Here is a 13,935-nt window from a genome sequence, read left to right on the forward strand (position 1 = left end):
TTTTAAAAAAAGAAGGAATCAAATATTAATGTGGGAGCACTACTTTGGCATTTATTCTCTATTAATTTTAGATTAATTTTAATTTTAACTTTAATTTTAATTTTATGCGGTTCCAAGGATAAGGAACAGTAGAGATTTAACCATAATAGTAGGGTCAGAAATAAGATAAACTTTGGGGAGATACCTGGGAAGCAGAGGGCTATTCAACAAATAGGTCAACATCCATCCTCTTGTTGATGCCCTCTGGTGCCCTGGTATGTAGCTTGACAATCCAAAAGACTTCTTTTTTCCTGAGGCTTTTTCCCTATCACCCCCCTGGGATGTTTTTTCATTATGTCAATGCCTATAAAGGAAAAATATTTAGAACCCATGCCATGCAATCTGAAGTGTTTAGCTACTGGCGTTCTAGGTTCTTTATCATCCAAAGAGCGCAGGTGCTCTCGAATCCTATCTTTCAGTGGGCGAGTAGTTATACCTACGTATTGGCAAGAACAAAATAGACAATTAATTAAATAAATAACATATTGCGAATTACAATAAATTCTTTCCCTAATATGGAATACTTGATTCATAACTTTTGAGGAAAAAGTGTCAGTCACCGTTATGCTAGTACACCCTTTACATGGTACATGACCACATTTAAAACATCCTGGTTTTGGGCTTAACCAGTGGGAGCCCACTGTTGCTTTATCAGTAAACTGTTTACTGGTTATGTCTCTTATGGTAGGGGCTTTACGTGCTATGCACTTGACTCCAGGTGTTAGGATATCTTTTAGGGCATCATCTCCTTTTAGAATGACCAAATTATTCTTTACTATGCTACAAATCTGATTGTATTGTCTACTAAATTGTGTAATAAACAAGAGGTTTTTGTTAGGTAGTACAGTCTTGTCAATTGTCGCTGTCTTGTCTAGATTATTCCTCTCTTGAAGTAAATTGTGTTTGTTTAAAGCTGACACTTGTTTTTCTATTTGTAATAGTGAATTTTTTTGGTAGCCTCTGTCTGTCAACCTATTGGTTAGTTCCCTGGCCTGGGAGTAGTATTCTGTTAATTCTGTACAATTCCTCCTCAGGCGTAGATATTGAGTCTTCGGGATACCTCTTTTTAAGTGGTTGAGATGGCAGGAATCGGCTCTCAATATTGTGTTTCTGGCCAAGGGTTTGCGATAGGTACATGTGGAGATTCTATTATCTAAAGCCTTTAAGTTTAGATCTAGGAAATCAATAGTCTGACTATGTGTCTGTGCTGTGAATGTCAAATTGTATTAATTTTTTGTTCAAAAAGTCTACAAATTTGTTAACAGGACAACTTTCACTGGTCTCCCAGATGATGATAATGTCATCTATAAAGCGACCATAAAGTATGACATTCCTTTTGTATGGAGATGGGTCTGAAAAAATCATGTTAAATTCTAACCACCCCATATAGATATTGGCAAAGGCAGGGGCAAATTTTGCCCCCATCGCCGTGCCTCGTCTTTGTAGGTAATAAGTACCTTGAAAAATGAAAAAGTTATGTTTTAGCAGAAACTCAGTTACTTGGACAATAAATGATATAAACTCATCACTGTAATCTGAGTATCTGTGTAGCATAAAGGCAATAGCTTCCAATCCTTTTGAATGGGGAATATTTGAATAAAGGGCAGTCACGTCAATGGTAGCCCATACATAAGAGTCACTCCAGGTTATATCTTTAATCTGTGTAAGCAGGTGTGTACTATCCCTGATATACCCAGGGAGTGCCAGCATAATGGGTTGAAGAATGTGGTCGAGCCAGCCACCCAATCTTTCACACAAGGACCCATTGCTAGCCACAATGGGTCGTCCAGGGGGATTTTTCAGTCCCTTGTGTATTTTAGGTGCAATGCGGAAATATGGGGTGGTCGGCTCTTCCACATATAGATATTCCGTTAGTTCTTTATTCATGAAATTGTGTTCAATGGCATGGTCCAATAGATATACACACAGTATCTCACAAAAGTGAGTACACCCCTCACATTTTTGTAAATATTTTATTATACCTTTTCATGTGACAACACTGAAGAAATGACACTTTGCTACAATGTAAAGTAGTGAGTGTACAGTCTGTATAACAGTGTAAATCCCCCCCTCTAAATAAGCCATTAATGTCTAAACCGCTGGCAACAAAAGTGTGAGCATTTCCCTTTGCCATTGTATGTTGCTTTAATACAAATTTACTCCCAATAAAGCATGAGCTGCAATATTCTCACAAATACATTACATGCACTGAGTTAAGTAACTAGGATAAAATGTTCACTTTTACAGATTGTTTTGTTACAATAGAGTAAACCATAGATGTTTCCTATGATGCCTTGGCTGTGGACACAGTATTCTAAATGGACATGAAACCTATGTTTGTTTTCTTTTGTGATTGACAGAGCACACAATTTTTAAAAATATTACAATTAACTCCTATTATCAAATTTGCTTAGTTCTCATTGCATTCTTTGTTGAAGAGATACCTATGTAGGAAGCTTGCATACGACAGGAGCACTACATGACAGAAAACACTGCTGCCATCTAGTGCCCTGGCAAATGTATAACATTCTTGCAAAACTGCATGTTCCTGAGCTTACCTCTCTGCTTTTCAACAAAAGGATGCAAGGAGAACAGACAATCGGATAATAGAAGTAAATCAGAAAGTTGTTTAAAATTCTATGTTAAAAATTTACCTAGATCATGTAAGAAAAAAATTGGTTTCATGTCCCTTTAACAAGAACAAATCACATTAAAAGTACATAATAAAAAAATAAACTGCTTATTTATTAGAAGTGCTTAATTTTTAGAAAAATCAACTCTGCATTATGTGTTTATGCCAAAATGAAAGGGTTAAACACACCACCAAACACCTGTACCACATTTAGTACTGTGCCATATACAGGATAGCAAAAGTGCCCAGCACCCCAGTCAATTAATGGCTGCAGAGAGCAGGTTCCTGCAAGTATCCCCCTTTTGTAAAGTCAGAAATTACAGTATTGTGCGATTAAAGCAGCTCAATAGTTTCAATTTTGAAAATTTGCTCTTTATCAAGAACACTTTTTACAGTAATTTAACTATTTAAAGCCCACTATTGTACATGAGGAAAGTTATAACCACTGATAATATCCATACAACCTTCATTCAAATAAATAACCCATTCTACACACATGCCCACTATACCCATAATGCCCCAGTTCAAATAGATACGTAATTCATTCACAAGTTTGATAATCATTTTGGAGCTGAAAAGGTTAATTTACCATATGTAAATGGTTATTGCTATTTCACACTGTACAAATGTATCAATCCAAACACTTGTAATGTAAAGGACCATTGTATCAGTGATTTGCATTTGTTTAACGTACAACTGGTAGGTTTCGTGAAACTTAACAATGGGAAATACATTTTGCTCACTAATCTGATAATCTGTGCTCAAAGGATATTTTGTGCTTGAGTGAAAAAATGTTGCTCAATTTATAATAAAAGATCAAAGTAGCTCACGTATATTCGCCGTATAAATTTTATTTACCACTAGGTACCTTGTGCAAAATGCTGCTCCACTTGAAATCTAAGCCAAAATGTTTATACACAGGGAAAAAAACGTTTTAGTGTATTTCCATTATTTATTTTTCTGCTTTTCCTGTAACTTAAAGGGACATTATACACCCAAAAAATATGGGTTATTTAAATGAAGAATTCAAAGAAGATACAGTTTGTAATTGATATGTATTAGCAATTTTGCTGCTAAAGCTTCTAAAATTGATGATAAAGTTTCACTACATAAGAATACGTTCGTAGGACACACTAGCTATAAAGCAAGGAGTTTTTCCTCGCTCCCTAGCTAGTGTTCTCACAGCCAGCCCCCATGCTAGAGCCGCTAATACATGTCAATTACAGTCCCCTCCCTGACTGTTCCACTGTGCAGGGGATCTCACTCACTGGGCCCCGTGCCCAGCACCCTGTTTCTCCCTTCCAATTGGCTGCTTGCCTGCTAGCTGTCCCCCTCCATTTCCAGACTGAGCACCGCAAGAGTAAAGTTCTGCAGGAGTGAGAAGGGCAGCGGTGACCGTGCAGAACAGCGGGAGTGTAATATTGTATACCTTGGGGGCAGGGGCGTATTTAGGTTTTGTGCTGCCCTAGGAACTCAAATTTCTGCTGCCGCCACCAAAAAAAGGCTGCTTCTCCTCCAGTCTCACCTTGTAAGCATATCCCCGGGCAAGTTTCTCACCAAGAACGCTTCCACTGCAAAAATGCCGGCGGCTTTAAATGAAGCAATGGTTTAAAGGAGCACTGTCTGTGAAGAGCGACCTTAATCAGCGCATGTGCCTTGTCTTCTCTGTAAAAGCCTGCACTTTATCGCTCACTGTACTGTGTGTTGGCTTTTAAAGAGAGGATAGGGCAGATGTGCTGCCCCTCCCAAATCTGCTGCCCTACGCACCGGCCTTGTAGGCCTAGGCCATAATACGCCCCTGCTTGGGGGACAAGCGGAGTGGGACATCAGGCATCGAGTGGGGGCAGCTAGAGTACATAAGCATTTATCTTTACAGTTTTTGCCACCGCCAATTAAAACAGCTGACTAAGAAACATCCTGAACCCTATTACCAATGTGCATTGGTACAAAGTAATAACACGGCTCGGCTTGTAATGATAGCGCTTCCGGAAATAGCAGATACTGATGCAGTGGCTGCTGTGTGAGTTTACCTTTGTGTTATTACTTTGTAGCAATGAACAGGCTGTTATTATACTCACACACAGTTATGATACTATCATACTCACGCACAGCCCACAATGCTGCAACACATAATAACAGCCTGTACACCCTTGTGTGACATAGCGGAGCCTGTTGTTGTCTCTGGGAGTTGTGCACAAGGAACCACAGGCAGTGGGCACTGAACATCGTACAGACCATTGGTGACCATGCCTCTTTATTACTCTTTATTAAAGTTCTGCTTCTAACTACAGCTGCGCTGCTCTATGTGTTGCCTTTATTTTTATTTTTTTTCTAACATTACTGGACAAGGATGTGATTTATTTAATCTGCTATGTGGTCTTTGGGGTGGGCTTCTATACAGCTAAAATCATGATAGAACGGTGTTTTAATTGGTTTACAATATTATCACACAACTGTCAATTTCCTCAATTTCAGTCATACATATTGATTATAATGCGTGTGGTGTAGATTCTATGCGGTGGCATCTAAGGACTGTCCGTTCTCCTATTGTCCCTAAACAGAAGCTGTGTGTTGACATTTCTGAATTGTGTTAGAATGCCCATATTCAATATTCAGCTACTGTTTAGGGACAATAGGAAAATGGACAGTCCTCAGATGCCACTGCATAGACTCTACACCACACGCATTATAATGACATAAAAGACATTGAGCCAGCACATTGGTAATAGGGTTTAGGATGTTTCTCAGTCAGCTGTTTTAATTGGCGGTGGCAAAAACTGTAAAGATAAATGCTTATGTACTCTAGCTGCCCCCACTCAATGCCTGATGTCCCACTCCGCTTGTCCCCCAAGGTATACAATATAACACTCCCGCTGTCCTGCACGGTCCCCGCTGCCCTTCTCACTCCTGCAGAACTTTACTCTTGCGGGGCTCAGTCTGGAAACGGAGGGGGACAGCTAGCTGGCAAGCAGCCAATTGGAAGGGAGAAACAGGGTGCTGGGCACGGGGCCCAGTGAGTGAGATCCCTTGCACAGTGGAACAGTCAGGGAGGGGATTGTAATTGACATGTATTAGCGGCTCTAGCATGGGGGCTGGCTATAAGGACACTAGCTAGGGAGCGAGGAAAAACTCCTTGCTTTATAGCTAGTGTGTCCTACGAACGTATTCTTATGTAGTGAAACTTTATCATCAATTTTAGAAGCTTTAGAAGCAAAATTGCTAATACATGTCAATTACAAACTGTATCTTCTTTGAATTCTTCATTTAAGTACCCAATAATTTTTTGGGTGTATAATGTCACTTTAGAGGAACATGATTTTAAACAACTTTCCAATTTCTATTATCTCATTTGTTTTGTTCTCTTGATATCCTTTGTTGAACAGGATACCCAGGTAGACTTAGAAGCTGCTGATTGGTGACTGCACATATATGCCTCATGTTATTGGCTCACCCAATGCATTCAGCTAGTCCCCAGTAGTGCATTGCTGCTTCTTCAACAAAGATATAAAGAAAATGAAGCAAATTAGATTATAGTTGCTCTATCTGAATCATGAAAGAAAACAATGGGGTTTTATGCCCCTTTAAAGGAATATGTAACCCAACATTTGTCTTTCCTTCATGATTCAGATAGAAGATGCAATTTTAAATAATGTGCTAATTTACTTTTAGTATCACATTTTCTTTGTTCTCTTGGTATCCTATAATGAAGATCAGGGAGATAAGCTCAGGAGTATTCACATGTCTGTAGCATTATATGGCAGTAATTTTGTAACAACGTTATCCACTTGCAAGAGCATTAGATAGCAGCACTATTTCCTGTTATGTGCTTCAGACGTGTAAAAATTCAAAATTTCAATTTAGAAAATAAAAATATAAAAATATCAATTTAGAAAATAAAAATATAAAAATATCAATTTAGAATATAAAAATATCAATTTAGAATATAAAAATATAAAAATATCAATTTAGAATATAAAAATATAAAAATATCAATTTAGAATATAAAAATATTAAGAGTAAACCTATATCTCACAAGCGCAGAAGATTAACCACAAAAGTGGACACAGGACTAGTCACACAAGTGCAGAAGATTAACCACAAAAGGACTAGTCATCGTTTTGCTGCTCCAGAAAGGAAGCTTTTGATATTTTAAACCTCTGATTCAGGCAAAATAACCAATTATGGTGAAAACAGCAGTACTGACCTCTGACGCGGGTCTTGGATGTTTAGTTTTGTAATACCAATTCTAAACCCATAAAAGAATACTGCATTGTGTCACCGGGTTTCTAGCCGAATCCAGTTTATTGTACAGCCTAACACTCCTGCCCAACATCAAACTCGTACACTCTGTGGGTGGTCCACGGCACGATCGGTGCTCTGCATATTAGAAGCCGGCTCCTGTTAACTGATATGCGAGTACGGATATACACTTGTTATTTCCATTTGTGATAAAACACTAAGAGGAGTCTCTGTTCGTAGGAGCACAGTGTCATCTGTAACAACCAATTGGACGGCTCCATTAAACTTTTGCACATCCGCATGGAGACCTCTGGATTAACATATGTTACAAGCTAAATAAGACGGCCACATTGTCATATAGCCTTGATACGAACACTTTGGCTTTACAGGGGTATTACTCAGCTGCTACTCTAAGGATTAAAAAGCCCCATATCTTTTTAAGAACTATTACATCAGTGTTTTTTGTTTTTTAAACATTGTTTCTGTATTGTATATTGTTTCTGTAATGTGTATTTAAATTATAATAGCTCGACCTTTATATTTTTTAACAATATTTATGTAATTAAAATACTTACATTTTATGTCTTACAATCAATATTTTTTACATTTATGAATATTGTTTTGAATAAATCTGTTTTTGTAACCGGCACCTTCATAGTGTAAATTATAATTTATTCTTAGGAAATAACTGTTGTGACTAGTCCTGTGTCCACTTTTGTGGTTAATCTTCTGCGCTTGTGAGATATAGGTTTACTCTTAATATTTTTATATTCTAAATTGATATTTTTTTATTTTTATATTCTAAATTGATATTTTGAATTTTCATTGGTCCTGTTTAGTTATACTCTTAAGCTCCTGTGAGCGCTCCCTAGTATTTTTTAGTCACTGTTGGATTCATTTATAGGCTTCTAGAGGGTGTCCTATTATCTAGTTGGAGTTTGTAGTATCTTATTTTGGCGCTGGTCACTAAATGTTTTGTTTTAATGTGCACCAGACGTACACACTAACTCTCTAGATATCTCTTCAACAAAGAATAACATGAGAAAGAAGTAAATTGGAAACTTTTATAAAATTGTATGCTCTATCTGAATCGTGAAAGAAACATTTTGGGTTTCATGTCCCTTTAAAGAGATCTAGTTATGATACCAATAGTGAAACAGTTGCCTATTAAGCTTAAAGAAACTGATTTTTTTTCTTTCATGATTCAGATAGAGCATATCATTTTAAAGAAATATTCATTTTAATTCTATTTGCAAATTTGCTTCATTCACTTGGTATCCTTTGCTCCAGACACCTACCTGGATATGTCATTAACAAAGAATACGATGGGAATGAATCAAATTTGACAACAGAAGTTGGAATTTAAATTTTATATGTGCAGCCACCAATCAGCAAATAGGACCAAAGGGTGAGCCTACCTTGCTATGATTTTCAACAAAGGACATGCAAATAATGAAGCAAATTAGATAATAGAAGTAAATTTAAAATTATATGCTCTGAATCATGAAAGAGAAGTTGGGGTTTCTGTCCCTTTAAATAACAAAACTCTTTGTTTCCACTGCTCCCAGAGTAGCTGGAGTACATTCCATAGAATTAAGAACTCCAACATGCTACACACTGACTGCTTGATAAGTGCAGGGACTAATTTATGTACGTCCCTAATTGGTTACAGCAAAACAAATAACAAACAGCATTCAAGAGTTTTTTTTAGGGGGTGCATCCTTCGACTGTAAAACAATGCAAATTGTGCTAACAAAATTACGTTTTTAATGCTTTTACCCAGAGGTGTTTTGTATGGATATTTTAATTTCTGATGCATATATGAAAGAAATGTATTCATGTCCCTTTAATGCTAAGGTCCTTTATCTCCTAGTATGATTATGATGCTACCTATTAGATCTTATTAAAAGCATCATTAACAGATAACTGTATTGTGCAAGTAATTATATAGCTTGACCCCAAGCACCAACTTTCTATAAATTAATCAACAAAGACAAACAACTGACAAGTGAGCATAAAAAAGCCATTTTCAATTAAAAAAAGTCTAAAATGCCAGTTAATGTGTTGATCATAATCTTGTTTTTGGAGGATAATGATTTCTGAACATCGGTATTGTCAGTGATCACAATCTTAAAATGGTTCTGCAGTTAATCTCCCTGAAGCTTGCAATTGCTACCCTTCTGAAAACAACACAAAATCTGTATCTGCTGTGTTAATCTTGCGATTTCGTAATAAAAAAAAGAAATGCGCACATTCAACAACCAACAAAATGTTGATTTTGTTGGTCTTGCGCTTTCATCACAAGCCGAAGGGCCTGAATGTGTACATTTCCCATTTTATAGTGTGTAGTGACTCTAATAGGTGACGTGTGTGTAATTGTGTAAATGTCTCTCTAAGGGATTTAAACAGTGACAGATTGTGTATTTGTTGGGTTAGGGATTTCACAAAATGTTATTAATGGTAAGGTGTTTATTATTAATGGGGGGTTTTTAACTTCAATTGATCAGCCATGAAGTGTTTAACTTTTAAATGGACATGAAACCGAAAAAATTATTTAAAGGGACAGTTGTTTAAAAAGATAAATAATCCCTTTATTCCCCATTCCCCAGTTTTGCATAACCAACCCTGTTATATAAATACACATTTTATTTCTGTAATTACCTTGTATCTATGCCTATGCAAACTGCCCCCTTATTTCAGTTCTTTTGACAGACTTGTATTTTAGCCAATCAGTGCTGACTCCTAGGTATCTTCACGTGCATGAGCTCAAAGTTATCTATATGACACACATGAACTAATGCCCTCTAGTGGTGAAAACTGTCAAAATGCATTCAGATTAGATTAGAGGCGGCCTTCAAGGTCTAAGAAATTAGCATATGAGCCTACCTACTGTTGGTTTAGCTTTCAACTATGAATACCAAGAGAACAAAGCAAAATTGGTGATAAAAGTAAATTGGAAAGTTGTTTAAAATTGTATGCCCTATTTGAATCATGAAACTTTATTTTGGATTTGACTGTCCCTTTAAGATTTAAGATTAAGGAGCAGCATGCAATTTTGAACAACTTTTATGTTTATTTCTATAATCTAATTGGCTTCATTCGCTTGATATCCTTTATTGAAAAGCATAACTAAATAGGCTCAGTAGCTGCTGATTAGTGGCTGCACATAGATGCCTCGTGTGATTGGCTCATCCATGTGCATTGCTATTTCTTCAAAAAAGGATATCTAAAGAATGAAGCAAATTACATGATAGAAGTAAATTGGAAAGTTGTTTACAACTGTATTCTCTATCTGAATCAAAAAGAAAAATTTTGGGTTTCATGTCCGTTTAAGTGATGTTGCTTCATTACTTCATCTAATATGCAGCAGGTAATTTCAGTCCCAAGCTCAAAACCAAAATGTTGGAGTACTCGGCAATAAGTCGAAAGTTGAAAAGTGGTTCCCAAGGTTTAAAGTGAATGTAAATTTTGATGCTAAAGTGCCCGGTTTTTAAACATTTGATTAAAAACAGGGGCACTTTAATTCATCAAAATTTACATTTCACTCCTGTTGTGAAAACAAACTTACCTTTTAATCTTGACAGCAGCTCCAGCTTCCTCCAGTCGTTGCAAGCCATTTGTGATGTCAGAAATGATGGATAGGTCATCCTCCAATCACGGCTTCCACCCTGGGGGAATTAGTGTCTGATTCAACGCCGTGATTGGAGGAAGCCTGATTCCTCATTTTAGACCCAGGAAGAGGCTTTGCGACGGGCGGAGGAAGCTGGAGCTGCTGTCAAGATTAAAAGGTAAGTTGTTTTTTTTCACAACATGGGTGAAATGTAAATTTTGATGAATTAAAGTGCCCCTGTTTTTAATCGAATTTTTAAAAAACAGGCACTTTAGCATCAAAATTTACATTCACTTTAACAAGTTCTTTTAGCTGTTGAATATGATAAGTGAAAAATGACCCTGTAAATGTGTTGTTCTGTATGGAGAATTTGGATTACGATCAGAATAAATAAGATGGCACATGTTAAGTATCAGGCTGTTTTTCACCAAAATGTTTATGAAAAAAAGTGCTGGTAATAAACAATGAAAATAACTGATTGCGATCACTTTGACATTGAAAACAGCTCATTGGCAGCATTAACAAGCCGAGAATACTTTGTGATCAACCACTAAACTGTATCAACAGAAGCTAGAAACCATAAAGGAAGGCAGGGTGGGATAACTTGCAAATAATATCTTACTGCAGAGATGGGGAGGATGATGGTCCCTGGTCTAAGGTGTCATAGTGCATGGGAATCCTTCCTGGCACACTGCTGTCGCTCACTATCCGTTTCCGGGAAGCTGTAGTCAACCATTTTGACGGCCTATTAAAGGATCAGATAGAAATGATGTGAAAGTCAATACAGAACAACAAAGACTTATATTTTCCACACAGCATTCAGAGAGGGAGACAAAATAATAACCCATAATGCACTAAAAAATGCTATTTTGGTTTGCATCATTATTAGTAAAATAACCTATAGTTAAAACAATGTTAAAATCACTATTTTTATTTTGCATATAGAAAGATTCATTTCACAATGTCAGTTTTCTTTGTAAAACAGATGTTTTTGTTCTGATAAAAAAAAAATGTTTTTATGTGTTTATGGTGTGTCACTGTCCACCAATAGAGATGTGGGAGTTCTGCTTATCAGCTAGTGAGCTTCTATCTAATGAACTAATTACACCTACAATCTGTTCTCCGTTTTTTTGAAGCCAGAGTTATTTGAAAATTAAATAGATCCAGTTACGATACCAATAGTGAAACAGTTCCCTATTAAGCTTAAAGAAAACCCAAAAATTTGGGCCAATGACATGATGCATATATTTGCAGCCACCAATCAGCAGCTAGCTCCCAGTAATGCACTGCTTCTCATGAGCCTACCTAGGTATGCTTTTCAACAAAGGATACCAAGAAAATGAAGCAAATTAGATAACTGAAGTAAATTGAAAAGTTGTTTAAAATTGCATGCTCCATCCGAATCGTGAAAGAAAAAACAATGTGGGTTCCATGTCCCTTTAAATTTGGAGTCTGCTCTTTCACTTTTAATAGGAATTGGAATGTCCACAATTTTCAGAATTAAATTATTGGGAAAGAGAAGAAAATAAATTTATATTGCAAAAGTTTTTTTACTACATATAATTAAAGACTTTATATTACAATCTGAAAATGTCCCTTTAATGCCATACTAAAATAGCATTAACCATCATGCAGTGGACTGACAGAATGTATTTGTCTAATGCCAGAGATCTTTTGCTGCCACAAGATGATTTATCCTCTTAGTTTGCAACACATCAGTACTGTGTTATGTTTTCTAGTACTAGATTGGGTATTTAAAAGGACATTCAAGTATTTTATTTTTTAATATTAAATCTAAAAAATTTGATTTCTATATTTTTTTTAAGGATTATAAAAAATGATTTTCATTGTCTTGAGTGTCCCACTCTTTTTAAAGGGACATTAAAGACTTTGGGTTTGTAATATAAAATGTTTCATTATGTGTTGTAAAGAATCTTTGCAATATACTATAATTATTTATATTGCTTGGAATTTAATGGGCTTTCCAATATCCTCAAAACTTCACAAGGCTAACAATGCAATATTCCACACAGCCATTGTTTGCTCACTCTTGTAACTTATTCATATCTGTCCCTACCTGGCCTCGGCAGGGAAGATAAGATAATGGGAAAACTAGCAATTAGCGCTTATAAAATTAACCAGACATCAGATCTCTGGTTAATTTTATAAATGTCCCCCAAATGCCCCAGAACTTGTGTTCGTTTTTCTTTATTTATTTTTTAAATATAGCAGCTGTGGTCAATACGAACTGTGTGTTCCCTGTAAATATATATACACATATTAACACATAAATATATATGTATGTACATATACAGTATATTTACATTTGGTGCCCATCGCTGTGCAACTTACCCCTTCGCTGCGCTAGTTCTCTTGCCATGTCTCGCGGCATAAGAACAAGGCTCCCATTGGAGCCTATCGAAGCACGCTCTCGTGAGTGCAATGCTTCCGTGCAATGCATTCACAACGTCACGTTCGCATTGCACCTCACCTGTAATACCAGCGCACATTTGCATGTGCTGGTATTACAAAGTGGAGCACAAATATCGCTTTAGCAAAAGCGATATTGTGTGCTCCACTTGTAATCTGGCCCTTAGTGTTTTAGGTTTCTTTAACCCCTGCAACTGCAGTGGCGTCGCTACAGGGGGCAAGGGGGGCAAATGCCCCCCCTAGTTTATGCATTGCCCCATGTGCCCCCCCCCCCACCAGGCACACCCTTTGGAGCACAGAGATTGGGAGCAATAAACCAGGGTATAGGTGTCAGGCTTGTTGTGGAGTCAGTCCAAGTTAAACTTTTAAAAAGCAGTCACATCATTTAACAAGGCACTGGCAGCCTACATAACCCTTGCTCCTAAGTTATGTGCAGTGTGACTGGCAGGTCAGGTGAAACTCAACCAATAAATAATACTGCTGCAGTTACCACTGTTGCTAAGGGGGCGTGTGCAACATCCGACTTCCTTATGTGCGGCAAATTTGTACTGAAAATGAGTGTTCAGGTTTCCTACTGTCTCAGTGCTGCTGACCGGGAAATAAAGCTCCTGCTTTTGCTTATTTCCCCTCCCCTCATTGGGCCGGTATGCACAGCTGGTAGTGGGTACTATCACTCTCATTCTCCCTGCCGTTTTCTTTCAAGCTCCTTCCTCCTGTCCTGCATGATATATGAATAGTGGATACACAGCAGTGCAACATTCCTTCACCCCATTGCTGTTTCAGCTAGACCTCTGTCCTAAAAAAGTTATATTAACTCCTTAACTGCTAGAAGATACTTGCCTACAGTCCAGTGAGTGATTCAAATATAATTACAGTATGGCATTGTTCTCAGTTCTTTTGAATATATATATATATTTATATGTATGAGATTATATAAACAGCACTGTATACAGCAAATATAAACTAGAAATACAAAATACACAAT

General features: G+C 37.0%; 1 protein-coding gene across 3 annotated transcripts in view; it reads right to left on the reverse strand.

Moving 5' to 3' along the window:
- The window catches only part of DGKI (diacylglycerol kinase iota), a 560,838-nt gene that overhangs the window by 169,944 nt on the left and 376,959 nt on the right, over positions 1 to 13,935 (reverse strand). For all 3 annotated transcript variants that reach the window (XM_053718992.1, XM_053718991.1, XM_053718990.1), the window contains one exon: positions 11,143 to 11,265. In XM_053718992.1, the coding sequence (XP_053574967.1) occupies positions 11,143 to 11,265 (123 nt within the window). The remainder of the gene's footprint in view (positions 1 to 11,142; positions 11,266 to 13,935) is intronic.

Source organism: Bombina bombina, chromosome 6 (assembly GCF_027579735.1).
Source record: "Bombina bombina isolate aBomBom1 chromosome 6, aBomBom1.pri, whole genome shotgun sequence".
Taxonomy (NCBI): domain Eukaryota; kingdom Metazoa; phylum Chordata; class Amphibia; order Anura; family Bombinatoridae; genus Bombina; species Bombina bombina.